At 58.0% G+C, this 19,180-nt stretch overlaps 2 protein-coding genes across 5 annotated transcripts; one reads left to right on the forward strand and one right to left on the reverse strand.

Annotated features, from left to right (window-relative positions):
* The first annotated feature begins 559 nt into the window (after positions 1–559).
* ILVBL (ilvB acetolactate synthase like) lies at positions 560–11,322 on the forward strand. 4 transcript variants are annotated; one of them, XM_030820581.1, is made up of 16 exons: positions 560–703; positions 1,274–1,418; positions 2,769–2,970; positions 3,102–3,229; positions 3,315–3,453; positions 3,541–3,652; positions 6,275–6,374; positions 6,825–6,922; positions 7,038–7,174; positions 8,350–8,484; positions 9,779–9,893; positions 9,980–10,149; positions 10,230–10,300; positions 10,380–10,451; positions 10,630–10,735; positions 10,869–11,322. In XM_030820581.1, the coding sequence occupies exons 2-16, from the start codon at positions 1,284–1,286 to the stop codon at positions 11,045–11,047; spliced, it is 1,899 nt and encodes a 632-aa protein (XP_030676441.1). In that variant the 5' UTR covers positions 560–703; positions 1,274–1,283; the 3' UTR covers positions 11,048–11,322. The 4 variants fall into 4 exon arrangements, with proteins under 4 accessions (XP_030676441.1, XP_030676442.1, XP_030676443.1 ...); XM_030820582.1 differs by having other exon boundaries at positions 599–979; XM_030820583.1 differs by having other exon boundaries at positions 599–975.
* On the reverse strand, positions 11,318–18,969 carry SYDE1 (synapse defective Rho GTPase homolog 1). The gene is made up of 8 exons (XM_030820579.1): positions 18,818–18,969; positions 16,945–17,286; positions 16,005–16,649; positions 15,619–15,833; positions 14,913–15,039; positions 14,528–14,688; positions 13,750–13,975; positions 11,318–12,724 (listed from the first exon to the last, which is right to left on the reverse strand). Exons 1-8 carry the CDS (start codon positions 18,903–18,905, stop codon positions 12,321–12,323), a joined length of 2,208 nt encoding a protein of 735 aa, XP_030676439.1. The 5' UTR covers positions 18,906–18,969; the 3' UTR covers positions 11,318–12,320.
* Between the last annotated feature and the right edge of the window lie 211 nt (positions 18,970–19,180).

Consider the following 19,180-nt stretch of genomic DNA (forward strand, 5'->3'; position numbering starts at 1 on the left):
TTGTCACAGCTCCTTTCCCTCCTCTATGTGGCAGTGCCTCAGTCTTTCTTTGTTTTTCATGACCTTGACAGTTTTCGAGAGGTCTGGTTAGGCATTTTGTAGAATGTGACTCAATTTGAGTTTCTTTTGCTTGCTACTATACCTATTATACAAAAAATATACACATATATATATACATGCACAAATATTTATAGTGTGGAAAATATACGTAACATAAAATTTACCATTTTTTAAGTATTATTATTATTTTGTGAGACATGGTCTGGCTCTATCGCCCAGGCTAGAGTGCAGTGGTACGGCCCCGCTGGTGTGGAAAGCGAGCTGTCTTCGGAGGGCCTGAACCTACGGGCTTGCACTGTGGGGCCAATGGAAGGCTGAGGAAGGTGGGCCCCCAAAGGTCTGGGCTCCTGAAGCCGCTGAGGGGCGTGGCCTCCTGGTTTTAAAACAATAAAATGGGTGTGAGGCCTGCAGTGCGAGCCAATGAAAGGCGAGGGGAGGCGGGGTCTATGAGCGAGGCGGCCAGTAGAGGCAAGACTTTCGGGTGACCCCGGAGCGTGGCTCCGACTGTGCGCATGCGCATCGGGCCGGACTACGGGGCGCCGCTGAGCCAAGTGGGCGACCCGGGCACGGCCAAGCTCCCGGGTCACGTGACACAGAGGGGGCCGAATTCTGCTGGAGGCAGCGCCATATCCTGGAGGTGAGGGTGAATAGCCTCGGGGGTCGAGCTAGTGTGGGAGAACCACATCCTGATGCGATGTGACCTCGAACCAGCCTGGCCCGGGGTCGAGGGTCAGGCTCGGGCCCGTGCGCTCTTTAAGGGAGAGGCGTGGCTTGCGTGGAGGGTCGTGCCTGCTAACCCGGGGGCGTGACCTCGTGCCTCTTGGTGACGTAACGTGGGGCGGGCTCACTACTGGCGCTGAGATTTGGGGTCCGGTTGTGGAAAGAGAGGCGGGGCGTCTGCCTATCCATTGACAGGTAGGTAAGTGGAGGATAACTGTGTGTTGCTGTCGTCGCCACCTTGACCTGTGGTGGCTAGTTTGGGTGGGAGTGGTGGTGATGTAAAGGACTGGGGCTTGACCTTGTCACAGAGAGGCATGGCTTCACCGCGAGCCCAGGCGCACAAAGGGCGTGGTCTGGCAGGGTTGAGGGCGTGGCCGCACAGAAACTGGCGGCAAGGGGCGTGGCCCTGGATCCGGCTGCGAGCAGGGGCGCGATTTCTTCCGGATAGGTTCCCTGTCGCGCTCAAGTCTGGGAAGTGCCCTTTCTCTCTTAGGTACCACCTCATGGAGACCCCCGCGGCCGCCGCCCCCGCCGGGAGCTTATTCCCCTCCTTCCTGCTCCTGGCCTGCGGGACGCTGGTGGCCGCGTTGCTGGGCGCCGCTCACCGCCTGGGGCTCTTCTATCAGCTGCTGCACAAGGTGCGGGGCACAGAATGGGAGGTGGGCTGGGGACAGTCAAAGAGGAAGGGGCCTCGTGATGCTGCTTCCAGCTCACTCATTGTGCAGGGTGGGAAAGCGAGCCCCGACTAGTCCAGAGGGACTGATAAGAGGTTCTGTCCAGGGCCCTGTCTCCATTGCCACGCTGTGTATGGGGGCCTGGACTTTGCCACTGGTGAGAGAGAACACGGAAGCTGCCGCTGCTGGGGCACTCGCACCCCACCTACCTCCTTCCCTAGTGACTCTTTTCACAGAACAGATGGACAGCACTCTGATTGTGCTCCCTAACCTGGATGGGATAAATGGGGCAGAGGGCAGGTACCAGCGAGGGGGTGGCAGTGACAGTTTCGTAACAGTTGTCCTCTGCTGAGCTCAGCACTGTAGACTTTCTTACCTACCCCTTACCTTTCCCTTGAAAGTAGGTGCTGTTCTTTCTGTCTTCATTTTCTGCAAGAGGAAGCTGAGGCTCAGAGAGATTGTGTGGTGGTTTGGAATAGGTGACATGTTTGGAGAGAGCTGACCCCACAGGCCTCCCCCTGAACTCCTTGCACCTCTGTTTGAAATTTACCCCTTCCCCAGACCCCCTCCTCAACCCTTTCTCTCCTAGCAGGGACCAAGCTTGACCTCTCCCTCTCCAAACCCTTCTCTACTCCTTCCTCTGCTAGCCAGGAGTGATGCCACTGAGCTTCAGGACTTGCGAGATTTAAAGCAAGCCTTGGATGTGCAGGGCTGTGAGGCAGCTAGAGTTGGGAGACCTCGGCAGTCTGTGCCAGCAGCTCACTCCCATGCCAGGCACATGGTGGCTGGCAGCCTGTCAACTAAGCCCTGGGCCTGTTTAGCGTCCATCAGGAGGGCATCAGGGAGGCTGGGATCAGGAGCCTAGCTGCCAGGCTCTGCAGGGATACTGGAGGACAGGCAGGAGTCACAGCAGATGGCTCCCTGCCATCTGCTCTGCGTGCATTGTGTCCCTGGCCAAACCCTCTAGGTTATATAACCCTCTCCTCTCTCCCTGATTGCCCTGCCATCCTGGAGACAGGCAGTGTAACAGTGGGGCACTTAAGAGCGTGGGTTCTATTGGACTTTCAGTCTTACTTGGGCAAATCTCGATGTCCTCAGCTGTAAGAGGGATGTAATGACAGGGGGATCTGATAAGATGTTATGCCTTGCTTTGAGCCTGGCATGTAGTATAATATATGCCTAACCAAGACCAAGCTTCTCTTGACCTCTCACCCTGCTCCTGCCCCCTTACCTGGGGCAGGGGGATTGCCCCCTTTCCCAGCTGCCCTCTGCCCTGGCCTTTAACTTTATTGCTCCACCTGTCCTTGGGCCCAGGTGGACAAGACAAGTGTCCGGCATGGCGGAGAGAACGTGGCCGCTGTGCTGAGGGCCCATGGCGTGCGGTTCATCTTCACACTGGTCGGTGGGCACATTTCCCCGCTGCTGGTGGCCTGTGAGAAACTGGGCATCCGTGTGGTGGACACACGCCATGAGGTCACGGCCGTCTTTGCTGCTGATGCTATGGCCCGCCTGTCCGGTGAGGGCATTGCAGAGAGGGCTGGGGACTGGTTGGAGTGTGGGATAGAGTGTCTGTGAGGGTAGGGGTTTTTCAGAGGTGGGAGAATGGCCAAGAGAGTGGACATGGCTGTGATGGGCTCTGTGTTCCAGGAACGGTGGGCGTGGCGGCAGTGACAGCAGGCCCTGGCCTCACCAACACGGTGACTGCGGTGAAGAATGCTCAGATGGCTCAGTCCCCAGTCCTGCTTCTGGGTGGGGCCGCCAGCACTCTGCTGCAGGTACCCAGTCCTTGGGGGCTGGTGGGGGCCTAGGGGGGCTTGAAGGGCTCATGTGGTTACCCTGCCACACCTCTGTCTTTGCCAGAACCGGGGTGCGCTCCAGGCTGTTGATCAGCTGTCCCTTTTCCGGCCACTCTGTAAGTTCTGTGTGTCCGTGCGGAGGGTGCGGGACATCGTGCCCACCCTGAGGGCCGCGATGGCTGCCGCCCAGTCGGGCACCCCAGGTAGGTGGAGGATGGTGATGCTGAGCAGTGCTGGGGCTGAGGGGCTGGGGATATGTTGCGGACTCAGCGTCCTCCCTGCCCCTGCAGGTCCGGTGTTTGTGGAGCTGCCCGTTGACGTGCTGTACCCCTACTTCATGGTCCAGAAGGAGATGGTGCCAGCCAAGGCACCCAAGGGCCTCGTGGGCCGAGTGGTCTCCTGGTGAATAGCCCCACCCCTGCCATTCCCTCCTCTATCCCCTTTCTCTCCTGCAGCTTCCAGCCCATGCCCATCCTCCTTTGATTCACATGTGGACTGGGAGGAGACAGCTGGGGGGAGAGCATTCCAGGTAGAAGGAACAGCATGTGCAAAGGTCCTGAGGCAGGAATGAATTGGGTGGGTGGGGAAAGCAAGGTGGCCCTCGTGGAGGCAGCAAAGGGGAGAGGCTCAGGACAGCCTTTCTCCTCCTCCATCATCTCTTCTTCTTCCTCTTCCTTGTCCCTCTTCCTTCCTCTTCTCCCTTCCCCCCACCCACCTTTCCCATCGTCCTCTCCATTTTCCTCCTCCTAAAGGATGATCCTTGAACCTTGGAAGGGAGGTTCATTCTTACATTTACAGAGGAGGAAGCTCAGAAAGGTGAAGTCACTTGCCCAAAGTCACACAGCTAAGAAGTGGCAGAGCCCAGGCCGGGCACAGTGGCTCTCACTTGTAATCCCAGCACATTGGGAGGCCGAGGTGGGCAGATCACGGGGTCAGGAGATCGAAGCCATCCTGGCTAACATGGTGAAACCCCATTTCTACTAAAAATACAAAAAAAAAAAAAAAAAAAAAATTAGCCGGGTGTGATGGCGGGTGCCTGTAGTCCCAGCTACTCGGGAGGCTGAGGCAGGAGAATGGCGTGAACCTGGGAGGCGGAGCTTGCAGTGAGCAAAGATCGCGCCACTACACTCCAGCCTGGGTGACAGAGCGAGACTCCCTCTCAAGAAAAAAGAAAAAAAAAGAAGTGGCAGATCCCAGACTCGAGCCCTCTCCTTCCTCCTCCTTTCCTTCCCTCACATTTTTGTCCTTTTCTTTTCTTTTTTTTTTTTTTTTTGAAACAGATTCTTAGTTCTGTTGCCCAGGCTGGAGTGCAGTGGCACGATCTCGGCTCACTGCAACTCTGCCTCCTGGGTTCAAGCGATTATCCTGCCTCAGCCTCCCAAGTAGCTGGGACTACAGGTGCCCGCCACCACACCTGGCTAATATTTGTATTTTTAGTAGAGACGAGGTTTCACCATGTTGGCCAGGCTGGTCTCAAACTCTTAACCTCAAGTGATCCACCCTCCTTGGCCTCTCAAACATTACAGACATGAGCCACCCCGCCTGGCCTGTTCTCCTCCTCTTCCTCCTTTCCTTTCTCCTCCTCCTCTTCCTCTTCTTCCTCCTTCTCTCCCTTCCCCTCAGTCCCTTCCCTTTGCCTGTCCTTGGCCCTTCCTTTCCATACATTTAGCGAGCGGCAGCCATGTGCCAGGTTCCAGGACAGGCACGGGGCATCATCAGTGGACAAGGTAGTCAGGCTCCTGTACTCTGGATGTGTGTGAAGCGCCTGAGGGTCAGCTCAGGCAGTAGTGATTTTGTTCTATGGCCTCTTTATTTTTTTGAGACGGAGTCTCGCTTTGTCCCCCAGGTTGGAGCGCAGTAGTGCGATCTCGGCTCACTGCAACCTCCACCTCCCGGGTTCAAGTGATTCTCCTGCCTCAGCCCCCCGAGTAGCTGGGAATACAGGTGCAGTCCACCATGCCCAGCTAATTTTTGTATTTTTAGTAGAGATGAGGTTTCACCATTTTGGCCATGTAGCCTCATTCTTAATGCACTTTGCCCCCTGGCTTCCCAGTCAGTCCCTCCCCTTGTTCTCCTCCTTGCCCCTCTCTCTTGGGCTGCCTCTCACGAGGCTATCTCTTATCTTGCCTTTTTTGTTTTGTTTTGTTTTGAGACAGGGCCTCACTCTATCACCCAGGCTGGAGTGCAGTGGTACAATCATAGCTCACCACAGCCTTGAACTCCTGGCCTCGAGCAATCCTCCCGCCTCAGCCTCCCTTGCCTTTTCTTTACTTGTGGGGCTTCCCACGGTTCCATCCTTGGCTGCTTCTGTGCTGTCTTGGCCTGTCCTTAACGGTGAAAGCAGAGGCTTCTGACTCTGAGCTCCGACTGTTTCCTGCCAATGCCCATGTGTCTGTCTTTGGCTGGATAGAGCACCCCCTGAGGGCAGGGCTGGGCAGGATCTATCCTTGTGTCTCCAGGGCCCTGCACAGGTCCTTCAGGAAGGTTGGGGCCCTGGGGCCCAGTGAGCAAGGAGACCGAGAAGGCCCTGTTTGAAGCAGGAGAGGACAGTGTTCAGAACTCCTATGGATCGAGTGTTATGCAAAGCGCCTCATGACCTAAATGGACAGATCCTTGAACCTGGGGAGGGAGGTTCATATTTACATTGACAGAGGCAGAAGCTCAGAAGGGTGAAGTCACTTGTCTTAAGTTGCACAGCTAGGAATTAACAGAGCCAGGACGTGAGTTCACATCTGTTGGACCCACAGGCTTAATCCTGGCATGCTGAGCCTACGTTCCTTGCTTCTGGGGGGCTACATGGAGTTGGGGTGGACCCCAGAGGCTACCGAGGGCAAACAGGCAGTTGAAGACCTCGCCACTAGGGTTCATCTGTCCCTGAGGTGTCACTCATCCACCCCATCCCCATGCCACTTTACTCTTGGCTTTTCTCCTGGCCCCTTTCCCGGCCCCTCTCCTCGCTCAGATCCTGGAATCCTTGTAGTTAGTTAATTCTGGCAACTTGGTTCTTTCCCCTCCCTTTTGCAGGTATTTAGAGAATTACCTGGCCAACCTCTTTGCAGGAGCCTGGGAGCCTCAGCCCGAGGGACCGCTGCCCCTGGACATCCCCCAGGCTTCCCCGCAGCAGGTGAATTGCCTCTCTTTTGTGTCTGAGGACCCTACCCAGCAGGGCCCCCGACCCTCTCCCTGAGTCAGTATTGGGGCCTTAATCTTGCGTGCTCATGGCGACTCAAGGGCAGCCCTTTGGCTGGACGCTGTGGCTCACAGCGGTAATTCCAACACTTAGGGAGGCCGAGGCAGGCGGATCACTTGAGGCCAGGAGTTCAAGACTAGCCTGGCCAATATGGTGAAACCCTGTCTCTACTGAAAATACAAAAGTTAGCCAGGCATGGTGGCACGTGCCTGTAATCCCAGCTACTCTGGAGGCTGAGGCAGGAGAATCGTTTGAACCTGGGAGGTGGAGGCTGCAGTGAGCTGAGATGCCATTGCACTCCATCCTGGGCAACAGAGTGAAACTGTGTCTCAAAAAAATAAATAAATAAAAAGACAGCTCTTTGATCCCCACCTCTCGCTTCAGGTTCAGCGCTGTGTGGAGATCCTGAGCCGGGCCAAGAGGCCCCTAATGGTGCTAGGGAGTCAGGCCCTGCTCACCCCGACGTCCGCCGACAAGCTTCGGTGAGAAGCCCCAGCCCTGCCCTTGTTTTCACGTTCCCAGTCCCTGGTCCTCGGGTGCTCTTGGGGAGGCGGGAGGCCCCGGCCACACTGACCTCTGCTCTGCCTGGACTCCCAGGGCTGCCGTGGAGACCTTGGGTGTTCCCTGCTTCCTCGGAGGGATGGCACGGGGGCTGTTAGGCCGCAACCACCCCCTCCACATCCGGGAGAACCGCAGTGTGGCCCTGAAGAAGGCAGATGTCATTGTCCTAGCAGGTGGGCCTGAGCCTCTTCCTTTCCCTCCTTCTCCCAGGAACCCCCTCACCCTGTTACCCAGCTTCACACAAAGGAGGAAGAACGTCTAGTGGGCACCTATTGTACTTGGTACACATTTTCACATAAAGCGCTTTGAACCCTAACCAGACGCATAATAGGTGTATCAGTTAGCTACTGCCCTGTAACAACCATCCCCAAACTCAATGGCTAAAAATGCATTTCTGATTTCTCAAGACCCACCTATAAGGTAGGTGGTAGCTGTGGTTTTGGCTGGGCTCATTCGTGAGTCTGCACTTGCGTTAGGCAGGAAGGCAGCTGTGCTGATCCAGGCTGGGCTTGCTCACCCGTATGGGGATTGGCTGGCCCTGCAGCTCGTCTGGGATGGCCTCAGCTGGGGTCATAGGGTTCTTCACCCCTGTCTCCATGGCCCCCTTGTTTCTCATCCTCCAGTAGGCTAGCCTGGGCTGGCCGACTTGGTGAAGGATGAGAAAACTATGGGGCTGGGAGAGTGCGGTTATTCAAGAGAGAGTGAGTGGAGGCTGTGTGGCTTCTTGAAGTAGAGTCTGCAAGAATGGGGGGGGGGTGGGGGTCCTGAATCATCTGGAGGTGTCTTCACTCAGAGGTCTTGCAATTGGCGCCAGCTCTTGGAGGGGCTGTGGACTAGGGCAACTACACAGGTCTCTATGTGTGGCTCGGGTTTCCTCCCAGCATGATGGCCTCAGGGTAGTCAGACTTCTTAGACAGAGAGCACACTCCTTGGCCCCACCCAGGCCTCTAAAAGTGAACAAGGAAGAAACTGCATATCTTCTGACCCAGGCTTGGATGTCATGCTGTGTCACTTCTGCCACCAGATTCAAGGAAAGGGGACCTAGGCTGCACCTCTCTCCATGGGAGGCATGTCAAGGTGACCTTGTACAAATGGATGTAGGGTGGGAGATATTATGGCCATCTGGGAAAATATAACCCGCCTCTGCCCTATCCTGTTGGCCAAAGCATGTCATGAGGCCAGTCCAGATTCAAGGGGTGTGGGGAGCTGCAAGGTCACTGTAGGTGGCACAGGTGCAGGGAGACTTGGTGAGGAACAGGGACTCTTTTGCATCCAGTCCACCACAGTGGATCAAGTAAGGTAGAGGACATGGGGCCTCTGCCTACTGCATTCCTGTCCCCCATACCAGGAACTGTGTGTGACTTCCGCCTATCCTATGGCCGTGTCCTCAGCCACAGCAGCAAGATCATCATCGTCAATCGTAATCGGGAAGAGATGTTGCTCAACTCAGACATCTTCTGGAAGCCCCAGGAGGCTGTTCAGGGTGAGCCCCGTAAACCCCCCGTACACATATGTCCTCCTCCCAGTCGCTCTCCTCCTGGTTTCTGCTGCAGCTGGCTTGAGCCTGGTATGGTGATTGAGGCCCAGACCTTGCCCTAGGGGTAGCCAGTCAACCAGAGACAAATAGTTGGCCCTCAAACTGATGAATGCTTCTTTCTTTAAATTTTTTTTTATTTTTATTTTTTAGAGATGACGTCTCGCTCTGTCACCCAGGCTGGAATGCAGTAGCGCAATCACAGCTCACTGCAGCCTCAAACTCGCAGGCTCAAAGCAATCCTCCCATCTCAGCCTCCTGAGTAGCTGGGACTACAAATGTGCACCACCATGCCAGGCTAATTTGTTAATTTTTTTTTTTGAGGAATCAGCATCTCACTGTGTTGCCCAGGCTGGTGTCGAACTCCTGGCCTCAAGTGATCCTCCTGCCTCGACCTCTCAAAGTGCTGGGATTACAGACCAGAGCTACTGTGCCCGGCCTGATAGATGCTTCTGTAGGAACAAATGGTGGGGTGGACACAGAGGGAGGCTTGAAAACGTGCATGTGATCATGTTCCCTCCCACACTGCCCACTGCCCTCAGGACAGAGAGCACACTCGTTGGCCCCTTAGCCTCTCTGTCTTCCTGCCGTATCTCTGCCCTCCCCTTATTTCAGTTCCCTTAGACTTGAACTTGGTTCATCGTTCTGAGGATGCTGACTCCCCTGCAGCCTAGGCGACAGGACACTCTTGTGTTAAGCAGAGAAGTGGCACCGTTGCATCTGTGTTGGGAAGGTCCACTCAGCAGCCGTGGACGGCAGGCTGGAAGGGGGCTGGGTGGAGGCCAGGGGGGCTGCTAAAAATGGCCAGGACAGAAGCGATGAGGCCTGAACTGGAGATGCACAGCGGGCTGTTTGTTAGTTCACTTCAGTAACGTTCGCCGTGCTCTTCCATGTGCCTGGATTTGAGAGATGTGCTTGGTGGATGTAGCTCTTTTCATTGAGTGTTTCCCAGGCAGAAGGAGGTAGAGGGAGGGGACGAGGCCAGCTTGGGTTTGTCACCTGCCTTGTGCTCCTTAACCCTTGTTTCTTGGGCCTTGTCCTCCCTTTTCACCTGGGCTGCCCTCCCCTGGTTCTGGCAGGTTCTGGGGTGTTTCACCTGTTTTTTTCCTAGGAGCACCCCTGGCCTGCTTCCTGTCTGCCTGCTCGGATGCTGCTGCTGGCTTCCTGCTGTTTTTGAGGCCTCTGGTGCTGGAAGAACAGGAGGAAGCCAGCTCCTCACAGCTGTGTCCTCTTCCTTCCCCAGGAGATGTGGGTTCCTTCGTGCTGAAGCTAGTGGAGGGCCTTCAGGGCCAGACATGGGCCCCAGACTGGGTGGAGGAGCTGCGGGAAGCCGACCGGCAGAAGGAGCAGACCTTTCGGTGGGGCCTGGGTGGAGTGGATGTGGGAAGGGGGTTCCCGGCAGACCTTGCTGCCAACCCTGGTGACCTTCGCTGTCCTGTCGCAGGGAGAAGGCAGCGATGCCTGTGGCCCAGCACCTGAACCCAGTGCGGGTGCTGCAGCTGGTGGAGGAAACGCTACCTGACAACTCAATTCTGGTGGTGGATGGCGGGGACTTCGTGGGCACTGCCGCCCATCTGGTACAGCCCCGCGGCCCCCTGCGCTGGCTCGATCCTGGTAAGGAAGGGCCCCCGCCTGGGGCAGTGGGCACCATCCATCCGCACGCCTTCACACCCACCTGCTCTTGGTCCTCTTAGGGGCCTTTGGGACTCTGGGAGTTGGCGCAGGATTTGCACTTGGGGCCAAGCTGTGCCGGCCGGATGCTGAGGTGAGGCACCGGAGTTGGGAGACTGGCTGCCCTCTAGGCCCTGATCCACCCTAACCATCCTGGGTCCCCTCCCCACTAGGTCTGGTGCCTGTTTGGGGATGGAGCTTTTGGCTACAGCCTCATCGAATTTGATACGTTCGTCAGACACAAGGTGACTGGGCTGGCCTGAGGGAAGCTTAGGGCCTGGGGTTCTGGGAAATGTCACCAGGGGTGGGCTGAGGTGGGGAGGGAGCTTCCTGTCTGGCAGAGGCCCTGTCCCTGTCTCTGTCCTCTGGCTGGCCAAGCCATGGGGCTGAAGGCTGCGGCCTGCCTTCATCTTCTTCCTGTAGATCCCAGTGATGGCCTTGGTAGGGAATGATGCTGGCTGGACGCAGATTTCTCGGGAGCAGGTGCCCTCTCTGGGCAGCAACGTGGCCTGTGGCCTGGCCTACACTGGTGAGGGGGCCTCAGTGAGGTTGGGAGGACAAGAGGCTGTTTCAGTCCCGGCTGGGTTTGTGTTCTTCTCCTGGGCTGGCTGCATGTGCGGTGGGCTGAGTCCTTGCCACCATCCGACTTAATCTCCTTTTAGATTATCACAAGGCAGCCATGGGTCTGGGGGCCTGGGGCTTGCTGCTCTCACGGGAGAATGAGGATCAGGTGGTCAAGGTGCTGCACGATGCCCAGCAGAAGTGCCGAGACGGCCACCCGGTCGTGGTCAATATCCTCATTGGGAGGACGGACTTCCGCGATGGCTCCATTGCTGTATAGGGCCTTGTGGGTCGGGATGCTTGGCTGCCTTCCTGCCCCTGGACTGTGTCCAGCTGGTTTGGAGTCTCATCATTGCTTGCCCTGGGCCTATCCCATGAGGGCCGATGACTCCACAACCTCCCTGAGGAGGGGATGGAGGGGTCAAAGCTCAGAGAGGCTCTCTTGTGAGCTCTTGGACCCTCCTCTCCACGGACTCAGCTGTGCTCTTTGTCCCCTCTCTTATGGAGACTGAATAAACCACCTCTGGCCCACGTAGGCTCAAGTACTCAGTCTCAGAACCTGTGCATATTGATTTATTATCCACAAAGATGGAGGTGCGGAAAAGAAGAGGGAGACAGGAGGGAACCGTACTCTCCCACTGTAACTCTGGGGCCCACTGAGGCACCATTATTGGGGATTTCAGGGTGGCTGGGCACTGCAAACTGCTGCCTCCTCTGTGGTCCCTGAAAGAGCCCCACACGCCTGCTCCAGACGTGTCCACGCACACCAGTCCTCACAGACACACACACACATGCATGGAGGCAATAAATATGTTCCGTACCAGACTGCCCCCAGCCTGACGCTTCGGGGGGCCCCCTCCAAAAGGGAGGGGTTTAAGTGCTCAATTTTTTTCAGGGGGGGACAAGGAGATGGGGATTGGAAAGGCCAGACTCTGTTATCTCCATTTGCTGACTAGAGGCCAATCGTGGGGTCTTCCCGGGAAAAGGGTAGGGGAAACCAGCTGTTTATAAGCCCCAGGCTACCCCTGTGTCCATGCTGGAACCCAGGATAGGGGCTGCCCCCCACAAACAGTGCCTCATGCTAGTCTTTGTGTCGTCCAAGGGAGGGAGAAACAGAGTGCAGTGCTCAAAGCTAATACTGATTTGGTTGGCAGCAGCAAGAGGGCCGACTAGAGGTGACTCACCACACCAGGGTGATGCTCACCGTAACTGGTGTTGCCCCGGCCAAGGGGAGGCAAGAGAGGCCAGCCTAGCAAGCGCGAGAACTGCGTTTTTGGCAACAAAAGGGGAAGCCCTTGGTGCTCAGGAAAGATGGTCACAACCGCTGGTCCCTAGAATCCCCAGTCCCCAGACTTCGCAACTAGTGTCCAAATACTGGGCCCTGGAAACTGGGAATGAGTCTCAGCCATACACGCGACTGGTCCCGTGGTAACTCGCTGGCAACCAGGAGCTCGGCCTGAGCAACAGGTCTGGCTTTCCTTGGTCACCAGGGCACCCCCTTAGCCACCGGGCGCCCGGTCCTTAGTAACCGGGGTCCCGCCCCGTCCTCTGGCTCAGAGGCACACGTTGATTTGCTTGGAGAGCTCTCTCTCCAGATCCAGGATGAGGGCGTCGAAGTCTTTGAGATTCAGGTGCGGGTTGAAGGGCGCATCGAAGTCGTCTTCGAAGTCACCGGTGACCCTCGGCTCGCCGACCTCCTCGTCCTCGTCCTCGCTGTCACTGCCCGTCACGTGGTCGTAGTCTGGCCCGGACAGGAAATCCCGCCCACAGGGCAGGAAGTCCCGCCCGCAAACGCTCCAGTCGCCGGCGTAGCGGTTGCTCGGGGGGCTCTCTGGGCCTCCTCGGCCGCGGGGCCGAGTCACCACTTCGGGGTCTGCCAGCGGTAAGTGCAGAGGTGGCTGTCGTTTGGGTCGCAAGTACGGCGCGACATCTGGAGATTCTCGGGGCAGGCGGGGATCTGAAGGGAGACAGGGTAGGTCATAGAGGCGACAGCCGACCTCTGATTGGCTGCTTAGGGAACTAGGCTCCTGATTGGCCTGTGGAAAGAGGCCTTCGACCATTTCAGGGTTTCGCTGGCAGAGCTAGGACTGGTTGCTTAGGCAACTAGACCTCTGATTGGCATGTCAAGAGGCAGGGCCTCTGACTGCATCAAAGATGGGTAGGGGCAGGTGCCCTGGATCATGCCTGTAATCCCAGCACTTTGGGAGGCCTGAGGCAGGCGGATCACTTGCGATCAGGAGTTCAAGACCAGCCTGGCCAACACCGTGAAGCCCCATCTCTACTAAAAATACAAAAATTAGCTAGGATTGGTAGTGCATGCCTGTAATCCCAGCACTGTGGGAGGCCTGAAGTAGGTGGATCACTTGAGGTCAGGAGTTCAAGACCAGCCTGGCCAACACAGTGAAACCCCCTCTCTACTTAAAATATAAAAATTAGCCAGGACTGGTGGTGCGTGCCTATAATCCCAGCTACTCGGGAGGCTAAGGTGGGAGAATCCCTTGAACCTGGGAGGCAGAGGTTGCAGTGAGCTGAGATCACACCACTGCACCCCAAGATCATGCCACTGCACCCTAGCCTGGGCTACAGAGCAAGACTCCATCTCAAAAAATAAATAAATAAATAAATAAATAAATAAATAAATAAATAAATAAAAAGATGAATTGGCTCCGTGGGGCAAGGTGATTCAGTTTATAATCCCAGTACTTTGGGAGGCTGAGGCAGGAGGATGGCTTGAGATCATGCGTTTGAGACCAGCTTGGGCGATATAGAGAAACCCTGTCTTTACAAAAAAATGAAAATAAAAAAAAGACAAAACAGACAGATTGGTTGGATCTGAACTGGTTGCCGAGGCAACCAGTTACCAGTTTACTCCATGGGGGGTGTAGCCTGCTTCAAGCCCAAGACACTGATTGGTCCCCTAAGGTGGCATCACTGCAGCAGCCTGGCTCAGATTGGTGGTGCAGGCCCTGGGCATGAGCTCACCTGGCCAAGACTGCAGCAGGTAGTGCAGCACCTCGATGTGGTGCTTGAAGTCCACTGCACTGGCAAGGCTTGGGCCGGAGCTGCGGGCACGAGGCCTTGTGGGCGCCTGGCGTGCCGGCAGCAGCACAGGCCCGAAGCACACGGCCAAGTTCTGTGGGGTCATGCGGTTGTAGGCATGGAAGGAGGAGACGAGGCGCAGGTGGTCCAGGAGAAGCGTCAGCGTGGCCTGGGAGAGGGTTGAGAGGATGTAAGTCAGACAAAGTCAGGCCCCTGTGGCACCTACCTGCAAGAGACTAAGGTGGCTAGAGTAGGGAAGCAGGTTCACGGTCTCAGAGCTGGGATGTGGTCAGGTTAAGACTAATATCATTAGATATTAGTATTATGAGCCTATTTTGTTGGAGGGAAGACCGAAGCCAAAGGCAACTAAGCATTAGAAAGGCAGAGCTGCCATGAATCCCATTTTACAGATGAAGGTATTGAAGCACAGAGAGGGACGGGACTTGTCTAGGTTCCCTCAGCCAGGAACTTCCCTTGTAGGTTGAAAGACCAGTGTTCAGCATGCATTTTTGACACATCCTGGCTGTGTGACCTTGGGCAACTGTCACCTGCTTTGGGCCTCAGTTTCCAAATCTATGAAGTGGGATGCTAATAGCACCTATTTCTTGGGGATATGATGATGCTGCCAGCTCATGCCCATTGCAGGCCCAGGCATGGGTGAAACATTCTGTTGGTATCAGCCCACTCTCAAGTCCCATCACTCCCACCAGGCCCAACTCACCCTTTCCACATCCGGCAGGCAGCTGAGGAGCCCTCGGGTGCCCTCAGTGGTGGGGGGAGCTCTGTTTGGGGGGTCCCGGGCCATGGCCTCCAGTACCACCTTATACAGGGGCTGGGTGATGAGCGGGGTGGGCAACTCTCGAAGATAATCCTTGAGGATGCCTGTGAACACAGGGCCCCCTCTGGTCAGGGCACCACTGGCTTCTAAGGCCAAGGAGGGCACAGCTAAGGGGGAAGAGGAGGTGGGTGAAAGCAAGGTCAGATAGGAGGATTGAAGGGTGAAAGCAAGGTCAGATAGGAGGATTGAAGTCCCAGAGGAGCCCCAAGGCCTTGAAGTGAGGCATTGAATGGGGGTGAGCAGGCAGGGGAGAGGGGGCCATGCTGACCAGTGATGACATTGATATCGGGGTACAGGTCCTCAGATAGGCAGACCGCTGCACTGTCCCGCTCAAAGGCATCCCGAAGCTCTTTCTTCACTGCCGCTGAGCCACATAGACGGTACAGTCCCACTACCTGGGGGTGGGAAGAGAGAGTGGATGTCTTCTTGCCGGGGCCACAGACTAATCAGGGCCCAGTGGGGTGAGCACTGGAATTCTGGGCCACGGCAGCAATGGGCACTGTGGGCTGGGAGGTTGGAACTACCTTGACAACCTGGCCTTGTAAACCCTCTGCCTGGACTACTTGTCTTGGCTGCCATCTCCTTTGACTTAGGAAACTGACGCTTCTTTGAGGAAGCTTTCCATGACTACCCCAGGTTTTGTTTTAAGCTCTCCCAGACCCTAGGTACACCCCGCCCCAACTCTAGTCCCAGTTATAGTTTTACATTTGTGAATGACTAGAGTCGTATCTTTCCCCCCATCAGACTCTGAGCCCCAGGAGGGCCTGGATCCTGTTATTACATCAATGGATGACCCATGGGTTCTGCCCAGGGTGCTACAGTCAAGAGGGGGGCTTCTGCCCTTGTCTAGCCTGGGATTGGAGCTAGGAGTGACTCAGGCCTGGGGATAGGGGTCTGGCATCTGTACATAGGGTGTCCTGAAGAGTGGGTCTGAGGTCTGCGGGCCAGAGGGTTAGGGTGGGGTGGGTGCTCACCCGCAGCCCTCGGCGCTCGATCTGCCCAACGCACTTCTGGATGATGAGGGGCACTTGGCCGGGGGGCCGCTCTCGCTCCACCAGTAGTGGCAGGGGCAGCCCGAAGACGCGGGGCTCAGCTGTGGCAGGGGCTTCCTGCTGCTCCGACAGGGTCAGCTTGGCATACAGCAGCCCCTGGGGCTCCAGGCGCACGGCCAGCTGTTGGGCCTGGCACCCTGAGGACCAAAGGTGGCCTGAGCTGGGTGTGCTCTGAAGCTTCATGTATCCCGGCCTCCCTACTCCAGGCCACACCTTCCGCCCGGAGCCCAGCCCCCTAGGCACTCTGCGGGGTTGGCAGTGGGGTTTGCGGGTCCCTGCCCCTCCTCCCCCGCAGCCACATGTCCTACCTCGGAAGACCATGGGCAGCAGCACGGTGCCCTGGGCACAGGGCCGGTGCCTTCTCACGCCAGGGTCCCACGCAAGCACCAGGGCGCGCAGGAGCCTGGCGGCCTCCAGCTCCAGGTGGAAGGTGTGGTCCAGCCGCAGGAAGTCCGGACCCCCTCGCAGTGGCCCCGTTCGGGCCCGGGCCTCCCCATCCACTTGCAGTAGGCAGCAGAGGTCTCTGGGGGTGGCCCCTGGTGCTGGCCGCAGCCCCCCAAGACCGTACAGGTGCAGGCTGAGGCGGCCCCAGAGTGCGGCCGGGGGTGCCCGGGCTGTGGGACCCACCTCGTAGGGCTGGAAGGAGGTCGGTGATGGGGGCCCAGCTGGGCGCTCCGGTGAGTCCCCGTCGCTGAGGTAACCGGCCCTCGGGCTCCGGGTGCCCCCAGGCCCTGCTGCCCGCCCGGGGCCCCCCACGCTGCTGTCCAGGTGGTAGCGGCTGATGACGGAGCCCGCAGGGGCAGCCCTCTCGCGCTCCCGGCCAGCCCGGGGACCTCGCAGGCTCAGGCGGCGCCGCAGTTCAGGCAGCTTCTTCATCTTTATGGAGAGGCGCCTGGCGGGGCCCGGGGACTTGGTGCGGGAGGCTTTGGTTGGGGGGCTGGAGGGGGCTGCACCTGTGTGGAGAGCAGACTTCAGGGTCCAGGAACCTGGGCTTAGGGGAGGAGGGTGAGGCTGGTGCTCCCCTGAAGGGAAGGAGTGTGAGGCTGGTGTCCCTTTGAGGGGGAGGAGGGTGTGAGGCTGATGCTCCCCTGAGGGGAGGGGGTGTGAGGCTGGTGCTCCCCTGAAGGGAAGGAGTGTGAGGCTGGTGCTCCTCTTGGGGGAGGGAGTGTGAGGCTGGTGCTCCCCTGAAGGGAAGGGATGTGAGGCTGGTGCTCACCTTGGGGAAGGGGATGTGAAGCTTGTTCTTACCTTGAGGGGCCAGGCCCTCTGGCTCAACTGAGCCTGGCTGTGGTCCCGGGGGCTCAGGTGCTGGAAGTCTAGGGTCTTCCTCAGGAATGGGATTGTACCAGATCTCGCCGGCAGGCTCCCCACTGCCAGGTACCCCAGGCCCTAAAGAGGTGTCCTCAGCTGGCTTGGCCCCACCCAGCACCCATCGGCGGCTACTGGGCTCCAGGCTTTGCAGGTAGGCTCCCCGTGCAGGGCTCCTTGATGCCTCGGGGCTGGAGGGCCCCTCTGCTCCAGCCTGGGACCCTTCGGGAGCCTGGGGCTCTGGCTCTGGAGGGCTGGGCTCTGGGCGCTGGGCTGGGCGGCCTGGCGGAGAGCAAGGGGAGTGAGACCCAGCCCCTCACTGCCTGCAGAGCAGCCCTGTGCAATTGATCAGTGGGTGGGATGCTGTGTATGGCCCTGGCCCGCCCCTGATAAGTCACTGTTCCTTGGATCCTGCTGTTTTGTTTGGAATAGGCAGCCACAGGCTAGCGATCTCAGTTATCAGCTTAGAGCACCCCCTACTCAGTCCCTGGCATCCCAAAAAGGGACTCTGTCCCTGCAGCCTCAGGGTTCTAAGTCAGGCTTCCTGGGGCCCATAGGTACTGCGTTCCAGTCTCCACTTCCTCTCCCCTCTCAATAACCGTGGCATGGAGCTTTGCACCTGTGTGGCCTTGGGCAAGTCGCATCCCTCTCTGAGGCTCAGTATCCTCCTGTGAAACGGGGGGGATGTGATTTCCCTATCCAGGGAGGCTTCCAGGAGCCTTTTGGAAAAGTACACAGCCCACAGCAGGCACTACGTGCTCAGGAGTGAGGAGCTGGTTTCTCTATTCCCTGCAGCACAGTCACTCCCAGTCCCCTGCCCCTTTTAGCCTCCCTCCTGTCTTCCAAACTCTGTCGCCATCCTGGAATGGGACCTTGTCCCTCAGCCCAGGCCAGACCCCCCACGCTCAATGCCTTGGGACTTCCCCTTCTCTCCCTCCTCTCCTCTCTCATGTCCTGGGCTGTTTCCTGTGTGTGTTTGTGTTTGGGCATCCCTGTCCCTTCTCCCTGCCCTGGGAACATTGGGAATCTTTGGGAAGGCCTGGGGGGAAGGGGAACGTCCATGGAATGGTCTGGCCTTCCTCCTTTAACTCCTTCCTTCCTGGGTCCTCCTATCCCACGCAGCTGTTTCTCTAAGGTCTCTACTTGCTACCCTGCTGAACTCCTCCTCTGGTCACCTCTGATGTCCACCCCCTAGGGTCTCTGTTGGTAGCATAGTCCAAAGAGCTGTTTAAGTCACTGGCCCTGGGCACATGACCCAATTGCTCTGTGCCTCAGTTTCCCCATCTGTATAAAAGGGACAGTTTCCTGGGGCTAAGGCAGGCGCAGTTGCAGTCACTGTTAGTAGGTGGGAGGCGAGGGGGCAACTACTCTGATTGACGGGCCGCCCCTCTCTTTCCTTTGCAGGAGTACGCCCCCCATCTCCCATCCTGCGCCTCCAGGGCTCCCGATGCCCCTTGCCCAGCCCGACTGGGCCCCAGTGTCCTGGCCTCCCAGCCCCTCCTCCCCTCCACCCTTCAGGCCCTCAGTCGCGGCCCCATTTCCTGTCGTGGGCGAGGCCCCCTCCCGGGCCTCCCAAGGAGCCCGCAGCGCTGGCATCCCCGGCCAGCTGCACATAACGGTCCGCGCCCCCCTCCCTCCTAGCCCCTTCCTTCCAGGAACCCTACCCTCCCCTGGCTGGAGGCACCCCAGTCTGCAGCGAGGTGCGGGGGGCTCCGCCTGATCCCTCCCACCGTCTGTCCTCGGGGCCCTGGGACCCCACTCTTAGGCCGGGTGGGGCTCGGCGCCCCCTCTTCCCCCACTGATCTCCGCTTACCGCGCTCCTTGGCGTCCGACTTTTTCCGGGGAAGTTTCTCCCGGCCCCGCAGGCGGGAGAAGGTTTTCCTGAGTAGCGGCTCGGCCATGCTGCGGCCCGGGCCGGGCCGAGCCGAGTGCGCGCCCCGGGCTCCGGCCGCGCCGCCCCGCGCCCTCCCCGCCCCGCCCGGGCCTCCCCGCCCGCCCCCCGCCCCGCGCCAGCAGGAAGCACATTCCGGGAATGCTTGGCCCAAACTTTTTTTTTTTTTTTTTCCCTTTCCCGCGGCCCGAGCAGGCGATGCTGGGAGATGTAGTTGCCTGGGGCCGAGAGGGGATGGAATGGGGGCTCCGGGTGCCCGGATCCGCTCCAGCTTAGATGCGACGT

The sequence above is a fragment of the Nomascus leucogenys genome, chromosome 10, assembly GCF_006542625.1.
Source record: "Nomascus leucogenys isolate Asia chromosome 10, Asia_NLE_v1, whole genome shotgun sequence".
Classification (NCBI taxonomy): domain Eukaryota; kingdom Metazoa; phylum Chordata; class Mammalia; order Primates; family Hylobatidae; genus Nomascus; species Nomascus leucogenys.

What these genes read in the sequence shown, in the direction of transcription:
- ILVBL (XM_030820580.1), top strand. Translation starts at nt 1,095, where the DNA reads ATGGCTTCACCGCGAGCCCAGGCGCACAAAGGGCGTGGTCTGGCAGGG. An exon ending in TCTATCAGCTGCTGCACAAG is followed by an intron (nt 1,419 to 2,768) that starts GTGCGGGGCACA and finishes CCTTGGGCCCAG; the next exon opens with GTGGACAAGACAAGTGTCCG. An exon ending in CTGTGGCCTGGCCTACACTG is followed by an intron (nt 10,736 to 10,868) that starts GTGAGGGGGCCT and finishes ATCTCCTTTTAG; the next exon opens with ATTATCACAAGGCAGCCATG.
- SYDE1 (XM_030820579.1), bottom strand. Translation starts at nt 18,905, where the DNA reads ATGGCCGAGCCGCTACTCAGGAAAACCTTCTCCCGCCTGCGGGGCCGG. An exon ending in GTCGGACGCCAAGGAGCGCG is followed by an intron (nt 17,287 to 18,817) that starts GTAAGCGGAGAT and finishes GCTCTCCGCCAG; the next exon opens with GCCGCCCAGCCCAGCGCCCA. An exon ending in AGAGGGCCTGGCCCCTCAAG is followed by an intron (nt 16,650 to 16,944) that starts GTAAGAACAAGC and finishes CTCTCCACACAG; the next exon opens with GTGCAGCCCCCTCCAGCCCC.